Below are 20,200 nucleotides of genomic sequence, written 5' to 3'. Positions count from 1 at the left end.
ACAAAGTAAGATTCTGTCTCAAAAAAAAAAAAAGGCATACAGGTATACATATCAATATATGTACCTATTGGATTAGAGCCTTAAATACAGATGTATATGCATATGCACAGAAAAATGTCTAGAACAGAAACTAAACCTAACAATTTCTTCTGAAAGTATTATTTTATGAAAAGATAAGGTAGGAAGTACAGAATCAGAAGTCTTTTATTTTATATTTATCTCTACTATCCGAATTTTATAACCAGAAACATTAAAAGAAATTAATTATACAAGATAAGATGTTACACAATGGTCTTCTAAGAGAGGCAAGGATAAAACATATCAAACATTATAATGCATTCTACAAAATTTTAAGTTAGATCAACTGTTCTTTACATTTCTTTTTCTAAACAGATTGCTTATATTCTACTCAACTGTACTCACAAAATACAGTAGACGTGGCATACTGCAGAAAAACCTTACCTTCATGAATCCCCAGGGCACACTTTAAACCCATCATCTTACTATTTTCCAAATATACAAATAATCATAGCAAAACACTTACCGGCAATGAGGACACTGAGCTCTCTGCTCTGTCAGCCAGCGCTAAAGAGATAAAATAGATTTTGATTGTAAAAACATCAGTACTTTGTATATACTGAATAATTACAAACCAAATTTAATGGGCTTAGCTTCCTAGTACTTAAATTAATTTTAGAGGTACTTACAGCAATATATGTCTCCCTCTCATTATCATCCTGATAAGCACAAACTTTCAAAGGGACATAACTTACCCAAAATAACTGTTAAGAGCCCATTATCCCAAGGAAAAGAAAGTAATTCTAGAACTATCTGATTCTCACAGGGTGGTATACAATGATCACAAAAATAAGGTCACTCCCAACCCCGAAAATAAACCACCACTGTAATGACTTACTTCTAATTTTTGGAAAAGCAAGCTAATTCTGAGGTTTATACATTAAACACATAAATTAGACCTAAAATATGAGTAAACAATAGAAAAAAACTTTTTTTTTTTTTTTTTGAGACAGAGTCTCAAGCTGTCGCCCTGGGTAGAGTTCCGTGACATCACAGCTCACAGCAACCTCAAACTCTTGGAGTTAAGAGATTCTCCTGTCTCAGCCTCCCAAGTACCTGGGACTACCCTGCTATTGTTTTGTTGTTGTTGCAGTTGTCATTGTTTTAGGAGGCCCACTCCAGGTTCAAACCCACCAGCCTCAGTGTATGTGGCTGGTGCCCTACCCACTAAGTACAGGCACCACCAGAAAAAAACATTTTTTAACTCTTAAAAATGTTTAATAGTTTGATAATTTAAACATGTAAGCACCTTGGTTTCCTCATAATTACGAAAGGTTTTAGAAGAAAATAATGTCTCTAGTAAACCCCAAATTCTATTAATTTAATAATTTAAATTACTGAATTAGGAGCAGTTTTATACCACATACAGATGAGATGCTAAAATTAGACTTTTTAGAAAACTGAAAACATGTTTATAGTAAGAAATTTTGTCTCGGGCGGTGCCTGTGGCTCAGTGAGTAGGGCGCCGGCCCCATATGCCGAGGGTGGTGGGTTCAAACCCAGCCCCGGCCAAACTGCAACAAAAAAAATAGCCGGGCGTTGTGGTGGGCGCCTGTAAGTCCCAGCTGCTCGGGAGGCTGAGGCAAGAGAATCGCGTAAGCCCAAGAGTTAGAGGTTGCTGTGAGCCGTGTGACGCCACGGCACTCTACCCGAGGGCGGTACAGTGAGACTCTGTCTCTAAAAAAAAAAAAAAAAAAGAAATTTTGTCTCATAAATAGATTCAAAGGTAAATATTAATAACTATAATCCCACATCAACAAACCCCCACTATCTATTTCTGTTTATCTCTTTCTATTCTACATAAGAAGAGGAGCTTTTTTTACCTTAAGCCAAATAAGTAACTCAGAAATAAAATTCCCCAGGAAATCTTAAAGCACAATAAAGACTTCAAGTGATAATAAACAATGTACTTCACAGCAAAGAAAACAAAGCTGGAAGGCAAAAAAAAGCATATGGAAAAAGATTCCTCCATTCTTAATAACTTTGAACATTATAATTTCTTTTTTTTTCTTTCGTCCATTATAAAAACAAGACATGTGCCAGGTTTCTTCCACTGAAACAAGGCCATGATCACACTATTCTTCTATTAAAGTCACAGCTCCCCTCCAGAACTAGTCTCAGCCTTATACTTCTTGAGCCTCACCTTATGACCCAGCAAGATTAAGCCTTTAAATGTGTTATCTTTCTACCCAGGATACTCTTCAACACATTTCTTTGTCTGGGTCATTCCTTCCAACTCATTGTTTAGATTTCAGATACGTCAAATCTTTCAAAAAGCTTCCCCTGACACTTGGCAAACTATTTTAGATACTGCCACCATGCTCTACCACTGCAAACTATACTTCCCCTTTCCTCGTGTTTATAACACTTTTGACTTATTTGTTGTTCTCTCCCACCCTACTAGCTTACAAACTATTTAGATTGGGACCACAATAAGGTGTGACAAGATCATGTTTTTTAAATATGCCTCTCCCTCTCAGTAAAAACAGCCTTATTGCTTTAATATATAACTTTTTTTTTTTTTCTTTTTTCTGTAGAGACAGAGTCTCACTTTACAGCCCTCAGTAGAGTGCCGTGGCCTCACACAGCTCACAGCAACCTCCAACACCTGGGCTTGAGCAATTCTCTTGCCTCAGCCTCCCGAGTAGCTGGGACTACAGGCGCCCGCCACAACGCCCGGCTATTTTTTGGTTGCAGTTTGGCCGGGGCCGGGTTTGAACCTGCCACCCTCGGTATATGGGGCCGGCGCCCTACCGACTGAGCCACAGGCGCCACCCAATATATAACATTTTTAACATACTATTTATATATTTGCTTAAATAATTCCTTCCTCCATGTCCTGTCCCATGGGAATGTCCTTTAATTATGTCCACAAAACTATCCTGCCTTTGCCAGGCTGCAGTGAGTTTTTCTTACTCTGAATATTTGTGGCATTTTTACTTTGCATTCCATAATGTCATTTACTATAAAATAAGCATGGCAACTTTAACACTTTGAGAAAAACAATTTTTCTCCCAAACAAAAACCAAAGGTAAGAACCAGTGATACAATATTAATGCATAAAAATACAAAAGGAACATAAAGAGTAAGTCCCCTATATATTAATTTCTCTCCTTTATTGTATTGGAAAAATCACAACCTTTAGAAAGTATTCAATCTGAGTCTGATTCCAAGCTCTCATAGGTACTGACCACATAATACTGACAAATGCCTGAGCTCAAGTTTCCTCATAAGCAACAACTGAATCAGCTTGGCACCTGTGGCTCAAGTGGCTAAGGCACCAGCCACATACACCTGAGCTGGTGGGTTCAAATCCAGCTAGGGCCCACCAAACAACTATGATGGCTGCAACCAAAAAATAGCCAGGGGTTGTGGCAGGCACCTGTAGTCCCAGCTACTTGGGAGGCAGAGGCAGGAGAATCACTTGAGCCCAGGAATTGGAGGTTGCTGTGAGCTGTGATGCCACAGCCCTCTACCCAGGGCAACAGCTTAAGCTCTGTCTCAAAACAACAACAACAACAAAAAAAAAAAAAAAAAGTGAATCAACTTATCTATCCTGCAAAACTGTAAGGGTTGGGGAGAAAAGCAGTCAGCATATACTAAATATGCAAAATAATTTCTTTTATTTTTATTAGTTTTTGAGACAGAGTCTCACTTTGTCACCCTTGGTAGAGTGCCGTAGTGTCACACCTCACAGCAACCTCAAACTCCTGGGCTAAAGCAATTCTCTTGCCTTAGCCTCCCAAGTAGCTGAGACAGGTGCCCACTAGAAGACTGGGCTATTTTTAAAGATGGGGTCTCGCTCTGGCTCAGGCTGATCTCAAATTTGTGAGCTCAGGCAATCCCAGAGTGCTAGGATTACAGGCATAAGCAACCACACCTGGCCAAAATAATTTTTCTTTTTAATGGCTGCTAACATTTATTGTATACTTACTACTAGACGTGGGAAAAAAGTTAGATCAGCGTCAACTCCCAGGTTTGGGGATCAAAAACGTTCCAAGATTAAAAATATATATATATATGACTGGAAAGGAAAATTTTTATTTTATCTTTTCCCAGAACTAAAAAGAGAAATTTAGGAGTTATGAATATAGAGGTAGTATTTAAAGACATAAGACCATGGAATTACTAGGAAGATAGTGTATCTCTTATAAAAAGAGAGCCCAGGAACCAACCAGCACTGGGACATTCTAACATTTAGAGATCAGAAAACAGAGAAAGAAGGAAAACCAAAAGATGATTATATCAAAGAAGAAAATAGTTCATAACAGGAGAAGTCATTTGTGCTAAATACTTTGAAAAGGAAAGATAAGAAATGTTTACTGGGGGCGGCACCTGTGGCTCAGTCGGTAAGGCGCCGGCCCCATATACCGAGGGTGGCGGGTTCAAACCCAGCCCCGGCCGAACTGCAACAACAACAACAACAACAACAACAACAACAAAATAGCTGGGTGTTGTGGCAGGCGCCTGTAGTCCCAGCTACTCGGGAGACTGAGGCAAGAGAATCGCTGAAGCCCAGGAGTTGGAGGTTGCCGTGAGCTGTGTGATGCCATGGCACTCTACCGAGGGCCATAAAGTGAAACTCTGTCTCTACAAAAAGAAAAAAGAAATGTTTACTGCGGCTCAGTGCCTGTAGCTCTGCGGCTAGGGCACCAGCCACGTATATTGGAGCCAGTGAGTTCTAATCCAGCCCAGGCCTGGCAAACCAATGACAACTACAACCAAAAAAAAAAAAAAAAAAAAAAAATAGCTGGGTGTTGTGGTGGGCGCCTGTACTCCCAGCTACTTGGGAGGAGGCTGAGGCAAGAGAATCACTGAAGTCCAAAAGTTTGAGGCTGTGATGCCACAACACTCTACCCAGGGCCACCGCTTGAGACTCTGTCTAATAAAAAAAAAAAAATGTTTACTGGATTTAGCAAAACTGAGCACAAGAGCACTATGGAGGGAACCAAAGCTGTAATGAGTCAGAATTGGTTGAAGAATAAATGGAAAGTGAGACTGCAAAGAAATGGGGGTAGAAAAAACTCCTTTAAATATTTTCAGCTATAACAGAAAATAGACAGTAAATAGAAGGCCCTCCATCAACAAAGGGATTTCTTTTCCAAATAGCTCAAAAATGCAAGGAAACCAAGAGGCAGATCATAAAGGACCTTAGCATCTTGAAAAAGCACACAAAATTTCTTATGTCCCCTAAATTAAGTATAGTTTCAGGTATACTACATGTATTATACATAACAAAAGCATATTAAGTACAAAAGATTCTTAGGGACAATTTCGCCACTAAACTACAACAGAAGTCCACACACGGGCAGCGCCTGTGGCTCAGTCGGTAAGGCGCCGGCCCCATATACCGAGGGTGGCGGGTTCAAAGCCGGCCCCGGCCAAACTGCAACCAAAAAATAGCCAGGCATTGTGGCGGGCGCCTGTAGTCCCAGCTACTTGGGAGGCTGAGGCAAGAGAATCACTTAAGCCCAGGAGTTGGAGGTGGCTGTGAGCTGTGTGAGGCCACGGCATTCTACCAAGGGCCATAAAGTGAGACTCTGTCTCTAGGAAAAAAAAAAAAAAACAAAAGTCCACACACATCTCAAAAACTTATAAGAATGAGTAAGTACTGTAAGAACTATGTATATTAATTCTCTAGAATGCAAAACTAAATAAATTACATAGTAAAGTTACTTAGTATAACAGAAGACCAAAGAAAAGAGGGTTTTATAAAGAAATCAACTTTACAACAGAAAGACTTTTAAAGGGCAAAAACTATAGTAGAAAAAAATGGAAATACATCCAATATATATTAAATGCACATAAAGAAATACAACTTACCCTAATACAGCTGAAACAACAAAGCTTGGAGCAATGAGGACACAGGCGTGCATCCCGCAATTTCTCCATACAGATGAAACATCGAAAAACTTCAGCAATGCTCTGAAAACAAGAAAAGATGTAAGGTCCACCAGATGAGACTAGTGAAATCAAGACTAAAAAAAAAAAAAAAATGCTAGAAGTAACTCACTTGACATTTATTTTGGTCTGATACCTGTTTCAACTCCAGTTTTAACTCCATCATTGACTACCTCCCTACATTGACCACCTCCTTAAACTGACCTAATTTTCACAGACCAGATATGCACCATATGTACTCAATGGAAAACTGACCTCAAAATATTGATTAACTACTTCTGTAAATTGTATTTTAACCACTTAGACTATGATACACAATATTAGTTTACCCTCTATAACTTGACCAGCTGAGTCCATGTTAAAGCAAGGGTAGAAGGTATAGGCTTTGCCCCTCAGTTACATATATATATTTTTTAGTATAAGTTCTTTTTTCATGTTTTATTATAACCATGTATTATTGTATTAGGCCTAATGTCCTACTGTTTGTCACATGTTGTGGAAGATTTTTTCAATGTGAAGGAGTGGGTCTCAATTGGAGGTACATCCTACAATTACTAAAAAATTTTACAGGGCGGCGCCTGTGACTCAAGGAGTGGGGCACTGGCCCCACGTACCGGAGGTTCTGGGTTCAGACCCAGCCCCAGCCAAAAACTAGAAAAAAAAAAATTTCTTTTTACAGTTAATCAAGACATAATGGCCCAAAGGAAAGAACTCAAAGAGCTAACTAACATTGAAGGAAAAGACTGATCTTTTACATTTTCTGGAAAGCAGCAATAAAGAAAGACAGTAAGAACATTTTGGTGTTAGCAAGACCACAACTAGCAACATCCAAAAACATTAACATGACTACTTGGAGAGATATGGTAAGGAAAGCAGAGACCTACAGTGGAAAAGGAGAAAAACTTTCCTCGATGAAGTAGATGAAGCCACATTAAACTGTTTTAAACAAATAAGGGTGGTTAACACCCCAAAGTAAAAACAAATAATGATAAAAATGCAACATTATTATCCCCCAGAAAGTCTTGTTTAGTGAATCCAATGACATTCCAGTATAAGTTGTAGAAGAATTCATTCAAAAGTTCCCAGACTTCACCAGAGGCTTCAAAGATAATGACATGTTTAACTTTTTGTTTTTTAAAACAGAGTCTCACTATGTCGCCTCAGTAAAGTGCTGTGGAATCACAGCTCACAGCAACCTCAAACGCTTGGCCTTAATCAATTCTCATGCCTCAGCCTCCCAAGTAGCTGGGACTACAGGCGCCTGCCACAACACACGGCTATTTTTTTTGTTGTAATTGTCATTGTTGTCTGGTAGGCCTGGGCCAGGTTCGAGCCCACCAGCCCCGTGTATGTGGCCAGCACCCCAGCCACTGAGCTACAGGCACTGAGCCGCATTGTTTAACTTTAATGCTGATGAGCACAGATTCTTTATCAAGGTGATCCCCACCAGAAGCCTCATCTTCATGAAAGGTGACAAAAGAGCGGAAAACTTTCCAAAGAACATTTCATAGTTCTGCTTTCTGCTAGCTCAATCAGAGAGAAACTTTTAGAAACATGCGCATTCAAGAACCTGAAGCCCTGGCTCAGGCCTGTAGCTCAAGTGGCTAGGACGCCAGCCACATACACTGGAGCTGGCGGGTTCGAATCCAGCCTAGGCCCTCCAAGCAACAATGACAACTATAACCAAAATATAGCTAGGCATTGTGGTGGGCACCTGTAGTCTCAGCTACTTGGGAGGCTGAGGCAAGAGGATAGTTTAAGCCCAAGAATTTGAGGTTGCTGTGAGCTGTGACACCATAGCACTGTACCCAGGGCAACAGCTTGAGACTGTTGTCTCAAAAAAAAAAATAAAAAAAGAACCTGAAACCCAAAGAACTATCCATCACTTGGAGATCAAACAAAATGCATATGGATGACTGGTGCTCTATTTGAGGAGTAGGTAAGGTTATCAACTGAGAAATAAAGAAGAAACCATCCAGCCTAGACATGTACTGGCTACCCCCCAGTGAATCCTCTCACAAATATGACCCTGAAATTTCTAACTCCAAACATTACCTCAAAAATCCAACCTCTTGACCAAGGCATCATCAAAACATTTAAAATGCACTACCAAGCCCAGCTCCTACAGTGGGTCATTACTCAAACACAAACCTGTGGCCCACCTGTGGAAGCAACTTCATCCGCTGAATCAGTCAGCACTCTGGATGCTGTCCTCTGGGTCAGTTCTGCTTGGAATAAAGTTCAGCCAGAAACTATATAGAAGTGTTTCAAGAAAGTTAGATTTGTCACAACCGAAGAGTATGATGTTTTGGTCCTATCAGACAATCCACCTCCCATGGCAGAATTGAAAGGAATAGATTTTGAAGGTTTTAAGATGACAAGGTGGCAACCTATAATGAACGTGAACCAGGAGCAATTTTCCAAGTGATACTGAGCCAACTATAGAACATCATAAAAGTGCATGAAGCAGCTGATGAAGTGGATGACACAGAAATTGCAGACACCAAAAGGAAAACGATGTTAGGAATCTGATAATGCAGTTGAAGTCATTTGCTATGGAAAAATGCCCAGGTATGCTGAATGGTGTAGCCAGCATTTTGGGAGCTTTCTCCACTTACGTTACTAGTAATAATAAGAAACAAACCAAGATTGACTCTCTTTTCAGGAAGAATGATTAAAACCATGAAAAAACAGCTAAATATACTGATTTTGTATGATACTACATGTATGATTTTACTGTTTTGATTACACATTTCACATAATATTCCCTAAGAAAAGCTATACAAGAAAGTAAAGTACATATATGTATCAGTACATTAGGCCCAGTTCCTTATGTCAACCACCTCCATATGTTAACCAGCTTGTTACAGTCCCTTCAGTGGTCAACTTACAGAGGTATATATTACATGGCAAGATTGGGTTAGTCAAGGTCGAGGAAACCTGAGAACATCTCCTAGAAAATGTGCTTCCTTTTTTCTAAGCTTCACAATGAGTTTATTCCAAGGAAAGACATGAAATACAAACAGACGTATGCACAAATATTTTCACTGAAGCATTAATCACACATAATGACAAGAATGTGTGATACAGCCCACGTGTCCAAATATTAAGTAAATTATGGCAGTTACACCTAGATTATGATAGTCCCTAGAAAAGTTCTTGATTCAATGATAACAGAAAAATGCTTATGGTTTATAACAATAATGAAAAAAGGCAGACTACATGAATGAATGGGCACTAAAAACTTTTTTACTTTTTCTGCAATTTCCCAAAAGGGGATAAATTGCTGAGGCAAAAAAACTCCGAAAAAGACACTTAATCTTATGGTAGCATCCTTTGATAAAGAGAGACACTAATTCAGAATCCAGAAATTTGAATGTCTGCCCTGATGCTTCAAACAACTAGCTACTTAGTTGAGCCTAAGATTTTGCCCCTACTGAAAACTTTGGTGATAGCTTTACGACACCATGGTTAGGAAAAAACATCATGTCAATAGAAAAAAAAAAAAAAAGCCAGGTGAGCCAGCCCCTGTACTCTAGTTACTTGAGAGGCTAAGGCAAGAAAGCCACTAGGGTCCAGGAGTTTGAGGTTATAATGAGTTATGATTATGCCACTGCACTCCAGCCTGGGTGACAGAGATTGTCTCCAAAAAAATAATAATAAAATTTTAAAAACCCAGAAGAAGGGCGGCGCCTGTGGCTCAGTCAGTAAGGCGCCGGCCCCATATACCGAGGGTGGAGGGTTCAAACCCGACCCCAGCTGAACTGCAACCAAAAAATAGCTGGGCGTTGTGGCGGGCGCCTGTAGTCCCAGCTACTTGGGAGGCTGAAGCAAGAGAATCGCTTAAGCCCAGGAGTTGGAGGTTGCTGTGAGCTGTGTGATGCCATGGCACTCTACCGAGGGCCATAAAGTGAGACTCTGTCTCTACAAAAAAAAAAAAACAGAAGAAATAGTATTATCTTTCCAAACCTCAGTTTAATCAATTTAGGAACTGACAAAACAAAACAGATGTTAACTAAATGTACTGTTACTGTGTATTTTAAATTTATTTTTACAGTATGACGTTTATTTTATGCCACTCCAGGAGAATTAAACTTTCCTAAATCTTAAGTAAGGTTACAGGACCTTTTTTTTTTTTTTTTGCAGTTTTCGGCCGGGGCTGGGTTTGAACCCACAACCTCCAGCATATGGGGCTGGCACCCTACCCCTTTGAGGCATAGGTGCCACCTCGGTTACAGGACCTTTATAATACTTTCACATGAGGAATTGAGGAGAAAACCATGAGTCTAATCATGACTCTGCAGGGCCAGAAAGAACCTGCCAGATGGAGGTTTTGTAACCAGGTAGGAGGTGGGCAACAAGCTTATTGGATGAACTAGTTTCAAATGGAGCACCCAGTAACTTATTTACCCCTTAATAAGATTCAAGGAGTTAGTATTTTAGTATCTGAAAGTGATTACATGCATGTCCAATAAACATACTTTTTTTATATTCCTAACCTTTATGTCAATATCCCAAACCTCTGAAATCACAGCTTGCAAGAGTCGGATATAAAAAGCATGATGTGTTCTAGAAATTACAGAACAAGACGGTGTGAGTATATGCTCATTCAATCTAAGAAGAGAAGCCTGCAAAATGTACTGCTGTGGGAAAGATGATTATCCATTCTGAAGGAGATGGGATCAGCTCATCAATTCCCAAGAACTGGTGGCGAATCGATCGCAGGAAACATTCATCTGATGAATTTGCAGTTTTGCTCTGCACAGGCTACAGTTTGAAAATATCTGGTGGGGATGAGCATCAAGGTGACAAGACATCCTTGAAAACGGTAGGATATGCACCACCTGACTGGGGAACAATCTGAGCACGAGGCACCGGAGGGCTGCAAAAGAGCACTGCGTCCTCCCTACCAGCTCAGCCCTCTCCACAGCCGCAGGGGCGGCGTGGGGTACCCTCCTGGAGAGAGGACCAGGGCACAGCGCCCCGAATAAAAAACGCTCTTTGGGTAGAAAGGGAAGACAAACCACCACTCTCCTAAACCCCCCTCACCTCCACGCTCTGTTCATCCATTGCCTCCGGCTCTCGGCGGGGCCCTCGGCGCCCCGCGGTCTCTGTCTTCTGACCTCGTAGGCGACAGACCGAGGTCTCCCAGTCAAATCGCTGAGAACAGCCAGGCAAACACCTCAGGGGGCTCCGACAACCGCCCCACCTGCGCGCCCCATCACTTCAGGTTCGAAGGCGACTACCCCCATTTCGCCATTTTTGCTGGAGCGCAGAGGGACAGCGAGCGGTGTCCGCAGCTTCTTCCCGGCTTAGCTGCCCGCCAGCAACCGCGAGGGCGCCTCGGCCCACGTGACGCGGGCGCGCGGAGATCCGCGACGCTGGGCTCAGCGCAGAAGGCACTACAGAGAATTCGCAAACACTAACGGTAACCAGAGCAGCTGGAGGGGCGGTGAAGAGGGAGAAGGCGCGGAGCGCATGCGTGCAGGGCGCTACGGGCGGGGAGGCCGGCACCTAGTTCCCGCGGTGAGGGGGCGTACACGAGACTTGGAGGCTCGCTTTCCCAGAGAAGCGCGCCTCCGGCCTCTGCCCGCGCCCGCTACGGCAGCGTGACGCTCCCCTGCGTCCCGCCCCCTAACCCAAGGGGCGGCACCCCGTGGATCTAAAACTTCTGCGCGCAAATGAGCGGAACCACCTGGCCTGCTATAAAGGAAGGCTGACTTCAGAGCCACACCCCCAGCTATTCAGACGCCTACATTCTAGAGTGCGGCCCAAGAAATCCATGCTTTCAACAGCCACTCTGGGTGATTCGGCTGTAGGTGGTCTGTGGCTAACACTTTGAAAAACCTGGCGCCTGAGGATTGGTAGTTATTAGTTCTCTTTCTCTAAAAGATAATAAGGTATTTTTTAAAAAGACTTCCCTTCCACCTACCACAGCAAATGAAGTTAGAAAGTTCCAAATTGTGAAGCCGGGAGAGGACATTTCTCAGTAAGACGGAATCACAGACTGTGCAGAAGTCAGACCTACATCCCCTCCTTTGCTCTTCTTGCCACTTTACTTGAGCTGTAGCAGTCAGACTTTAAGGGCAAAGAGGTATCAGCTGTTTTCAGCTTTTCTATAATTGGGATGTGCTTTCTACAGTTTCCTTCCAGAAGAGATATGTAAAGAATGCAAGATTTGAAGGTGTTGAGAGCTAGGGCATATATCAACTTTTCTTTCTTTTTTTTTTTTTTTAGCACTTGAAAGATTTAATTATGTTCATCTTTCTTTTTTTTTTTTTTTGTAGAGACAGAGTCTCACTTTATGGCCCTCGGTAGAGTGCCGTGGCCTCACACGGCTCACAGCAACCTCCAACTCCTGGGCTTAAGCGATTCTCTTGCCTCAGCCTCCCGAGTAGCTGGGACTACAGGTGCCCGCCACAACACCCGGCTATTTTTTTTTTTTTTTTTTTTTGGTTGCAGTTTGGCCGGGGGCCGGGTTTGAACCCGCCACCCTCGGTATATGGGGCCGGCGCCCTACTCCCTGAACCACAGGCGCCGCCCTCTTTCTTTTCTTTTCTTTTTTTTTTTTTTTAAGACTAGTCAAATGCAGTAGTGAGAAAGGGAGAAAGAGTACGAGGAATTCAATCAGTAACTGACTTGTGAACATTCACGTTGAGATAACTCACAACCTTCAGACCAGCCCAAATTTTTTATTTGAATTTAATTTTTCCTTTCTATTTTTTGCAAACAACTAGATATATTTAACCCAACTTAAGTGCACAGGTACAGAATCATTGAAAACAAGTTCTTGAAGAGCATGTATTTGGACTTAACACGCATCGATTCTCGGCCTTTTGGCTGAGATCAAGTGTAGTATTTGGACTTAACGCGTAGAGGACAGAAACAATAGGGCGGCGACTGTGGCTCAGTGAGTAGGGCCCGGGCCTCATATACCGAAGGTGGCGGGTTCAAACCGAGCTCCAGCCAAACTGTAACAAAAAAATAGCCGGGCATTGTGGCAGGCGCCTATGGTCCCAGCTACTCGGGAGGCTGAGGCAAGAGAATCGCGTCAGCCCAGGGTTGGAGGTTGCTGTGAGCCGTGTGACGTCAAGGCACTCTACCCAGGGTGGTAAAGTGAGACTCTGTCTCTACAAAAAAAAATAAAATAGAATTAGCTGAGTGTAGTTGTCGGTGTCTGTAGTCGTAGCTACTGGGGAGACTGAGGCAGGAGGATCTCTTGAGCTCAAGAGTTTGAGGTTGCTTTCAGCTAATACGACCCCACAGCACTCTACCCAGGGCAATAGAGATTCTCAAAAAAATAAGTGTACATGGGCGGCGCCTGTGGCTCAGTGAGTAGGGAGCCGGCCCCATATGCTGAGGGTGGCAGGTTCAAACCCAGCCCCGGCCAATCTGCAACAAAAAAACAGCCGGGTGCTGTGGCGGGCGCCTGTAGTCCCAGCTACTCGGGAGGCTGAGGCAAGAGAATCGCTTAAGCCCAGGAGCTGGAGGTTGCTGTGAGCTGTGTGATGCCACGGCCCTCTACCAAGGGCCATAAAGTGAGACTCTATCTCTATAAAAAAAATAAAAGTAAATAAGTGTACAACTCAGGGCATTGTAGAACAAACTGCATCCATCACCTTCATGTAGTTCCAAAAATAATTTTTTTTTTTTGAGACAGAGCCTCAAGCTGCTGCCCTGGGTAGAGCTCTGTGGCATCACAGCTCACAGCAACCGCCAACTCCTGGGCTTAAGTGATTCTCTTGCCTCAGCCTCCCGAGTAGCTGGGACTACAGGCGCCCACCACAGTGCCCGGCTAATTTTCTTTTTTTTGGTTGTAGTTGTCACTGTTGTTTGGCTAGGCTGGGCTAGATTCGAACCCACCAACTCTGGTGTATGTGGCTGGTGCCTTAGCCACTTGAGCTATAGGCGCCGAGGCCCCAAAATAATCTTTAGTGAAAGCATTTTTCAGTCTCAGGTGAATCTTTCTAAATTGTATCTTGTTTATGGCTCATGTAGTTTTTTTTTTTTTTTTTGTAGAGACAGAGTTTCACTTTATTGCCCTCGGTAGAGTGCCGTGGCACCGCCCAGCTAATTCTATTTTTAATAGAGGCAGGGTCTCACTGTTGCTCAGGCTGGTCTCCAACTCCTGTGTTCAAAGAATCCTCCAACCTGGGCCTCCCAAAGTGCTACAATAACAGCCATGAGTCACTTGGCCTGGCCAGTTGTACACTTTTAAATGGTTAATTTTGTTGTGGCAGGCGCCTGTAGTCCCAGCTACCCGGGAGGCTGAGACAAGAGAATTGCTTAAGCCCACGAGTTGGAGGTTGCTGTGAGCTGTGTGATGCTATGTCACTCTACGGAGAGCCATGAAGTGAGACTCTGTCTCTACAAAAAAAAAAAAAAATGGTTAATTTTATGTGAATTCCATCTCAGAAGGATTATTTATGGAACTTGGGATTCAAAGAGTAATGAGAAGCAGTTCTTCCTCTCAAGGGACAGATTAGTAGAAAACAAGACAAATTGCAATATGTGTATGATAAATATTAAGATAGGTTCTTGTATATTTGCCCAAATGCCAAAAATACTTAAGGACTTATTACACTAGTTCATAATAGTAAAAAGTTAGAAAAACCTGTACAACTAATTAGAGGATGTTGGTTATATGGGCAAAGTCTAATTCTCAGTAACTTTATGGAAAAATTTAATTGGCAAGATACTAAACTAAAGTCACTGCCGAAGTCCTGGGGTTGGGGAGCCTATGATCCTCACATCTGCTGCATCAGAATCTCATAAAGGCTGACCTTGCTGCCCTTCCCACAGACAAATCTCCCAACTTGTTATTATATAGTTTGTTATATTAACTTGTATAACTTGCAGTTACACATAGGTTAGAGTTTGAGGTTGCTTTCAGCTAATACGACCCCACAGCACTCTACCCAGGAAATTACACTTGCAATTACTAAATGTCCATTAAGAAGGAACTAATAGGCCCAGTGCCTGTAGCTCAGCAGCTAGGGCATGGGCTACATACACGGGCTGGCGGGTTCAAATCCAGCCTGGGCCTGCTAAACAACAAGAACTACAATAAAAAAATAGTTGGGTGTTGTAGTGGGTGCTTGTAATCCCAGCTACTTGGGAGGCTGAGGCAAGAGAATCTCAAAAATAAAAGGAACTGATAAAAATTATACATCTATATAATGGATCGCGGTTATTAAAAACCAAACTGGGCCAGTAATCTCAAGTAGCTAATACCTACAATCTTAGCACTTTGGGAGGCCAAAGTGGGGGAGAATCATTTAAAGCCAGGAGTTCAAGACCAGCTTGAGCAACATAGAAAGACCACACTCCCACCCCTTTCTCTACAAAAGAAAAAAAAATTTTTTAATTAGGCAGGCATGGCTGTGTGCAGTGGCTCACGATTGTAATCCTAGCACTCTGGGAGGCTGAAGCGGGTGGATTGCTTGAGCTCATGAGTTTGAAACTAGCCTGAGCAAAAGGGAGACCCCCATCTCTACTAAAAATAAAAAGTCTGAGACAAGAGGATCTCTTAAGCCCACAAGTTTGAGGTTGCTGTGAGCTATGATGCCATAGCACTCTACCCAGGGTGACAGCTTGATACTGTCTCAAAATAAATAAGGCTTGGCACCCGTAGCTTAATGTTTAGGGTGCCACCCACATTCACCAGGGCTGGCAGGTTCAGACCCCACCTGGGCCTGCTAAACAAGACAACTACAACAAAAATATAGCCAGGTGTTGTGGGTGCCTGTTGTCCCAGCTACTTGGGAGGCTGAGGCAAGACAATTGCCCAGAATTTGAGGTTGCTGTAAGCTGTGACACCAGCTTGGCACTCTACCAAGGGTGAGATAGTGAGACTGTCTCAAAAAAAAATACGGTGGCGCCTGTGGCTCAAGGAGTAGGGCACCAGTCCCATATACTGGAGGTGGTGGGTTCAAACCCGGCCCCAGCCAAAAACTGCAAAAAAACAAAACAAAAACCTAAATTAATTAATTAATAAAAAATCAATAAAATAAAAAGACTGTCTCTTAAAAAAAAAAAAGGCAAGGTGAGATGGGCGCCAGCCACATACACTGAAGCTGGCAGGTTTGAGCCCAGCCTGGGCTTGCTGAACAATGACAACTACAACCAAAAAATAGCTGGGCATTGTGGTAGGTGCCTGTACTTCCAGCTACTGGGGAGGCTGAGGCAAGAGAATCGCTTAAGCCCAAGAGTTTGAGATTGCTGTGAGCTGTGAAACACTGAGACTGTCTTTTTGTTGTTGTTGTTGTTGTTGCAGTTTTTGGCCAGGGCTGGGTTTGAACCTGCCACCTCCGGCATATGCGGTCGGCACCCTACCCCTTTGAGCCACAGGCACCGCCCCTGAGACTGTCTCAATAAAAAGCAAGGTGGGGGCGGTGCCTGTGGCTCAAGGAGTAGGGCGCCAGTCCCATATGCCGGAGGTGGTGGGTTCAAACCCAGCCCCGGCCAAAAACCACACACACACAAAAAAAGCAAGGTGATGAGTGACATGACAAAATATATTTAAAATGAAAAAACTAAAGTAACACTTCAGTACAAAAGTATCAACCAATTTTTGTAAAAAAAAAAAAGAATTCTAAGTTTTATACATGTAGAAATGTCTGAAGAAATTATCTGCAGATTACCTTTGGAGAATAGGCATGCCTGTGGTTTTTGTTTTATTTTTATTATTAAATCATAGCTGTGTACATTAATGCAATCATGGGGCACCATACACTGTTTTTATATATCATTTGACATATTTTCATCACACTAGTTAACATAGCCTTCCTGGCATTTTCTTAGTTATCGTGTTAAGACATTTATATTCTACATTTAGTAAGTTTCACATGTACCCTTGTAAGATGCACCATAGGTGTGATCCCACCAATCACCCTCCCTCTGCCCAGCCTCCTCTCTCCCATTCCCTCCCTTTCCCCCTTTCCCATATTCTTAGGTTATAACTGGGTTATACCTTTCATATGAAAGCCATAAATTAGTTTCATAGTAGGGCTGAGTACATTGGATACTTTTTCTTCCATTCTTGAGATACTTTACTAAGAAGAGTATGTTCCAGCTCCATCCATGTAAACATGAAAGAGGTAAAGTCTCCATCTTTCCTTAAGGCTGCATAATATTCCATGGTGTACATATACCACAATTTATTAATCCATTCATGGATCCATGGGCACTTGGGCTTTTCCCATGACTTAGCAATTATGAATTGGGCTGCAATAAACATTCTGGTACAAATATCTTTGTTTATAATGTGATTCTTGGTCTTCTGGGTATATACCTATTACAGGAATTATAGGATTGAATGGCAGATCTATTTTTAGATCTCTAAGTATTCTCCAAACATCTTTCCAAAAGGAATGTATTAATTTGTATTCCCAGGTTTTTAAATTCTTTTTTTTTTTTTTTGTAGAGACAGAGTCTCACTGTACCGCCCTCAGGTAGAGTGCTGTGGCATCACACGGCTCACAGCAACCTCTAACTCTTGGGCTTATGCGATTCTCTTGCCTCAGCCTCCCGAGCAGCTGGGACTACAGGCGCCTGCCACAACGCCCGGCTATTTTTTTGTTGTTGTTGTAGTTTGGCCGGGGCTGGGTTTGAACCCGCCACCCTCGGCATATGGGGCCGGCGCCCTACTCACTGAGCCACAGGTGCCGCCCGGTTTTTAAATTCTTAAACATGTATTACTTATACCTTAAAAACACTATAGTCACATAGAAAACAATTACAATCAAAATGAGAAATAAAGTCTAAATCAGGGAAATACAAGTGGAGATGGAATACTATGACAATTTCAGAGACAATTTTATTCACTAAGAAGATAAAGGGATGCAAATTAGTTGTACAGGTCTCAATTCCAGCTAACAGAACAATGGCCATTAACAAAATAATAAAATCAAAGTATTCTGGAAGAGTTCAATTTGAATATTCAGTTAGGGGGATTTTTTTCTTTTTAGAGACAGAGTCTCATTTTATCGCCTTGGTAGAGTGATATGGTGTCACAGCTCACAGCAACCTCCAACTCCTGGGCTTAGGGGATTCTTTCGCCTCAGACACCTGAGTAGCTGGGACTACAGGTGCCCGCCACAACACCCGGCTATTTTTTTGTTGCAGTTTGGCGGGGGCCGGGTTCGAACCTGCCACCCTTGGAATATGGGGGCAGCGCCCTACCCACTGAGCTACAGGTGCCACCCAAGTTAGGGGGATTTATTGGAGCTTGTGGAAGAAGTTATATTTGGGAGCCATCCACAAAAAGCCTTGAGACTTGGGAAACAAAAGAATATATTGAGAAGTACAGAAAGGGGATTGGAGGGAAATATATTTTAGACAATAACTGTGGGCCAAACGTGGTGGCTCATACCTATAATCCTAGCACTCTGGGAAGTGAGGAGGATCCCCTGAGCTCAAGGGATCCTCCCACCAGAGGATCCCACATTGTTCAAGACCAGCCTGAACAAAAGTGAGACCCCATCTCTACCAAAAATAGAAAAAATAGCTGGACATGGTAATGGCGTCTGTAGTCCAAGACACCTGAGAGGCTGAGGCAGAAGGATCACTTGAGCCCAGGAGTTTGAGATTGCAGTGAGCTAGGCTGATGACATGGCCCTCTAGCCTGGCCAACAGACTGAGATTCCCTCCAAAGCAAAAAAAAAAAAAAGAATTCTGTGACAGAAACAGAGAGGAAAAAAATCTCATTTTTCCTCTAGACGGAAAGCAGAACCAATTTAATAATACAGTATCAGCAATTTGTAATCCACGTAGAGCCCATAGTTCAGTGGGTAGGGTGCCAGCTACATACACCAAGGCTCACAGATTCAAACCCAGCCCAGGGCAGATTAAACAAATACAGATGCAACAAAAACAAAATAGCAGGGCATTGTGGCGGGTGCCTGTAGTCCCACCTACTTGGGAGGCTGAGGCAAAAGAATCCAATAAGCCTAAGAGTTTGAGGTTGCTGTGAACTGTGATGCTACAGTACTCTATAGAGGGTGGCAAAGTAAGACTGTCTCAACAACAAAAAAGAATTTGTAATCCTAGCACTCTGGGAGGCTGAGGTGGGTGGATTGCTTGAGCTCAGGAGTTCAAGATCAGCCTGAACAAGAGTGAGACCCCATCTCTACTAAGAATGGAAAAACAGAGGCATGGTGGCAGGCACAGGTAGTCCCAGCTATTTGGGAGGGTGAGGCAAGAAGATCACTTGAACCCAAGAGTTTGAGATTGCTGTGGCTCTGACACCACAGCACTCTACCCAGGAAGACAGAATAAGCCTCAAAAAATAAAAATAAATAAATAAAAAGAATTTGTTACAACCGCTTTATGATAATACTGTTTTTTCAATCCCACCAATAACACCCTAGAGCCTTCCCATGACAGGAGCTTCCTTAATATTAATTGCTTGAGTACTGAAAAAAAATGGATGTCTGATACTAAAGGATAACTTACTTCGTAATTTTAAGCCTCTTTGTTCTTGAAATGTTCAAACTAGATAGGACAATTTTAACTGAAGTTACTCTCACAATCCTGTTCTTCAGGTACTTTAAGTTTGTAGTGAACAAATCCATGCTTATAACAGTTTTAAATTGTGTAAGAGTATAATTTTATTAACTACAGAACTAATGTTAGATGCATTTTTACCTACTCTTTTCTTTTTTTTTTTTGTAGAGACAGTCTCATTTTACCGCCCTCGGTAGAGTACCATGGCGTCACACGGCTTACAGCAACCTCCAACTCTTGGGCTTACGTGATTCTCTTGCCTCAGTCTCCCGAGCAGCTGGGACTACAGGCGCCCGCCATAACACCCAGCTATTTTTTTGTTGTAGTTTGGCCGGGGCGGGGTTTGAACCCACCACCCTCGATATATGGGGCCAGTGCCCTACTCACTGAGCCACAGGCGCCGCCCTTTACCTACTCTTTTCAAAGCCTTGTTTTTATTATACATGTGTAACTACCATTCATTGAAGGGTCACTAAATAACAAACCTTTTAACACTTTAGTATCCTGACAATCACGAAGTTAAGTGATTTGCTTAGGGTCACAGTTAGAATTTACAATTTGCTACTTACATCTCAAGCAGGACTCCAAAGCCCGATCTTAACTACAAAACTGCAATGCCTGCTTCTCCCTTCCCCCACTTACAAGCTTTAGCATTAACTAGAATATTTTTTTTATTTTTTATTTTTTATTTTTATTTATTTATTTATATTTTTTG

At 42.4% G+C, this 20,200-nt stretch overlaps 1 protein-coding gene across 2 annotated transcripts in view; it reads right to left on the bottom strand.

Annotated features, from left to right (window-relative positions):
* The window catches only part of TRIM37 (tripartite motif containing 37), a 183,709-nt gene extending 172,164 nt beyond the window's left edge, over positions 1-11,545 (bottom strand). For both annotated transcript variants that reach the window (XM_053567795.1, XM_053567797.1), the window contains exons 1-3: positions 11,029-11,545; positions 5,902-6,003; positions 545-585 (exon numbers count right to left, since the gene is read on the bottom strand). In XM_053567795.1, coding sequence (XP_053423770.1) covers positions 545-585; positions 5,902-6,003; positions 11,029-11,049 — 164 coding nt within the window. In that variant the 5' untranslated portion in view covers positions 11,050-11,545. The remainder of the gene's footprint in view (positions 1-544; positions 586-5,901; positions 6,004-11,028) is intronic.
* Between the last annotated feature and the right edge of the window lie 8,655 nt (positions 11,546-20,200).

The sequence above is a fragment of the Nycticebus coucang genome, chromosome 18, assembly GCF_027406575.1.
Source record: "Nycticebus coucang isolate mNycCou1 chromosome 18, mNycCou1.pri, whole genome shotgun sequence".
Lineage (NCBI taxonomy): Eukaryota > Metazoa > Chordata > Mammalia > Primates > Lorisidae > Nycticebus > Nycticebus coucang.
This window is presented reverse-complemented; position numbering and strand designations above follow the sequence as displayed.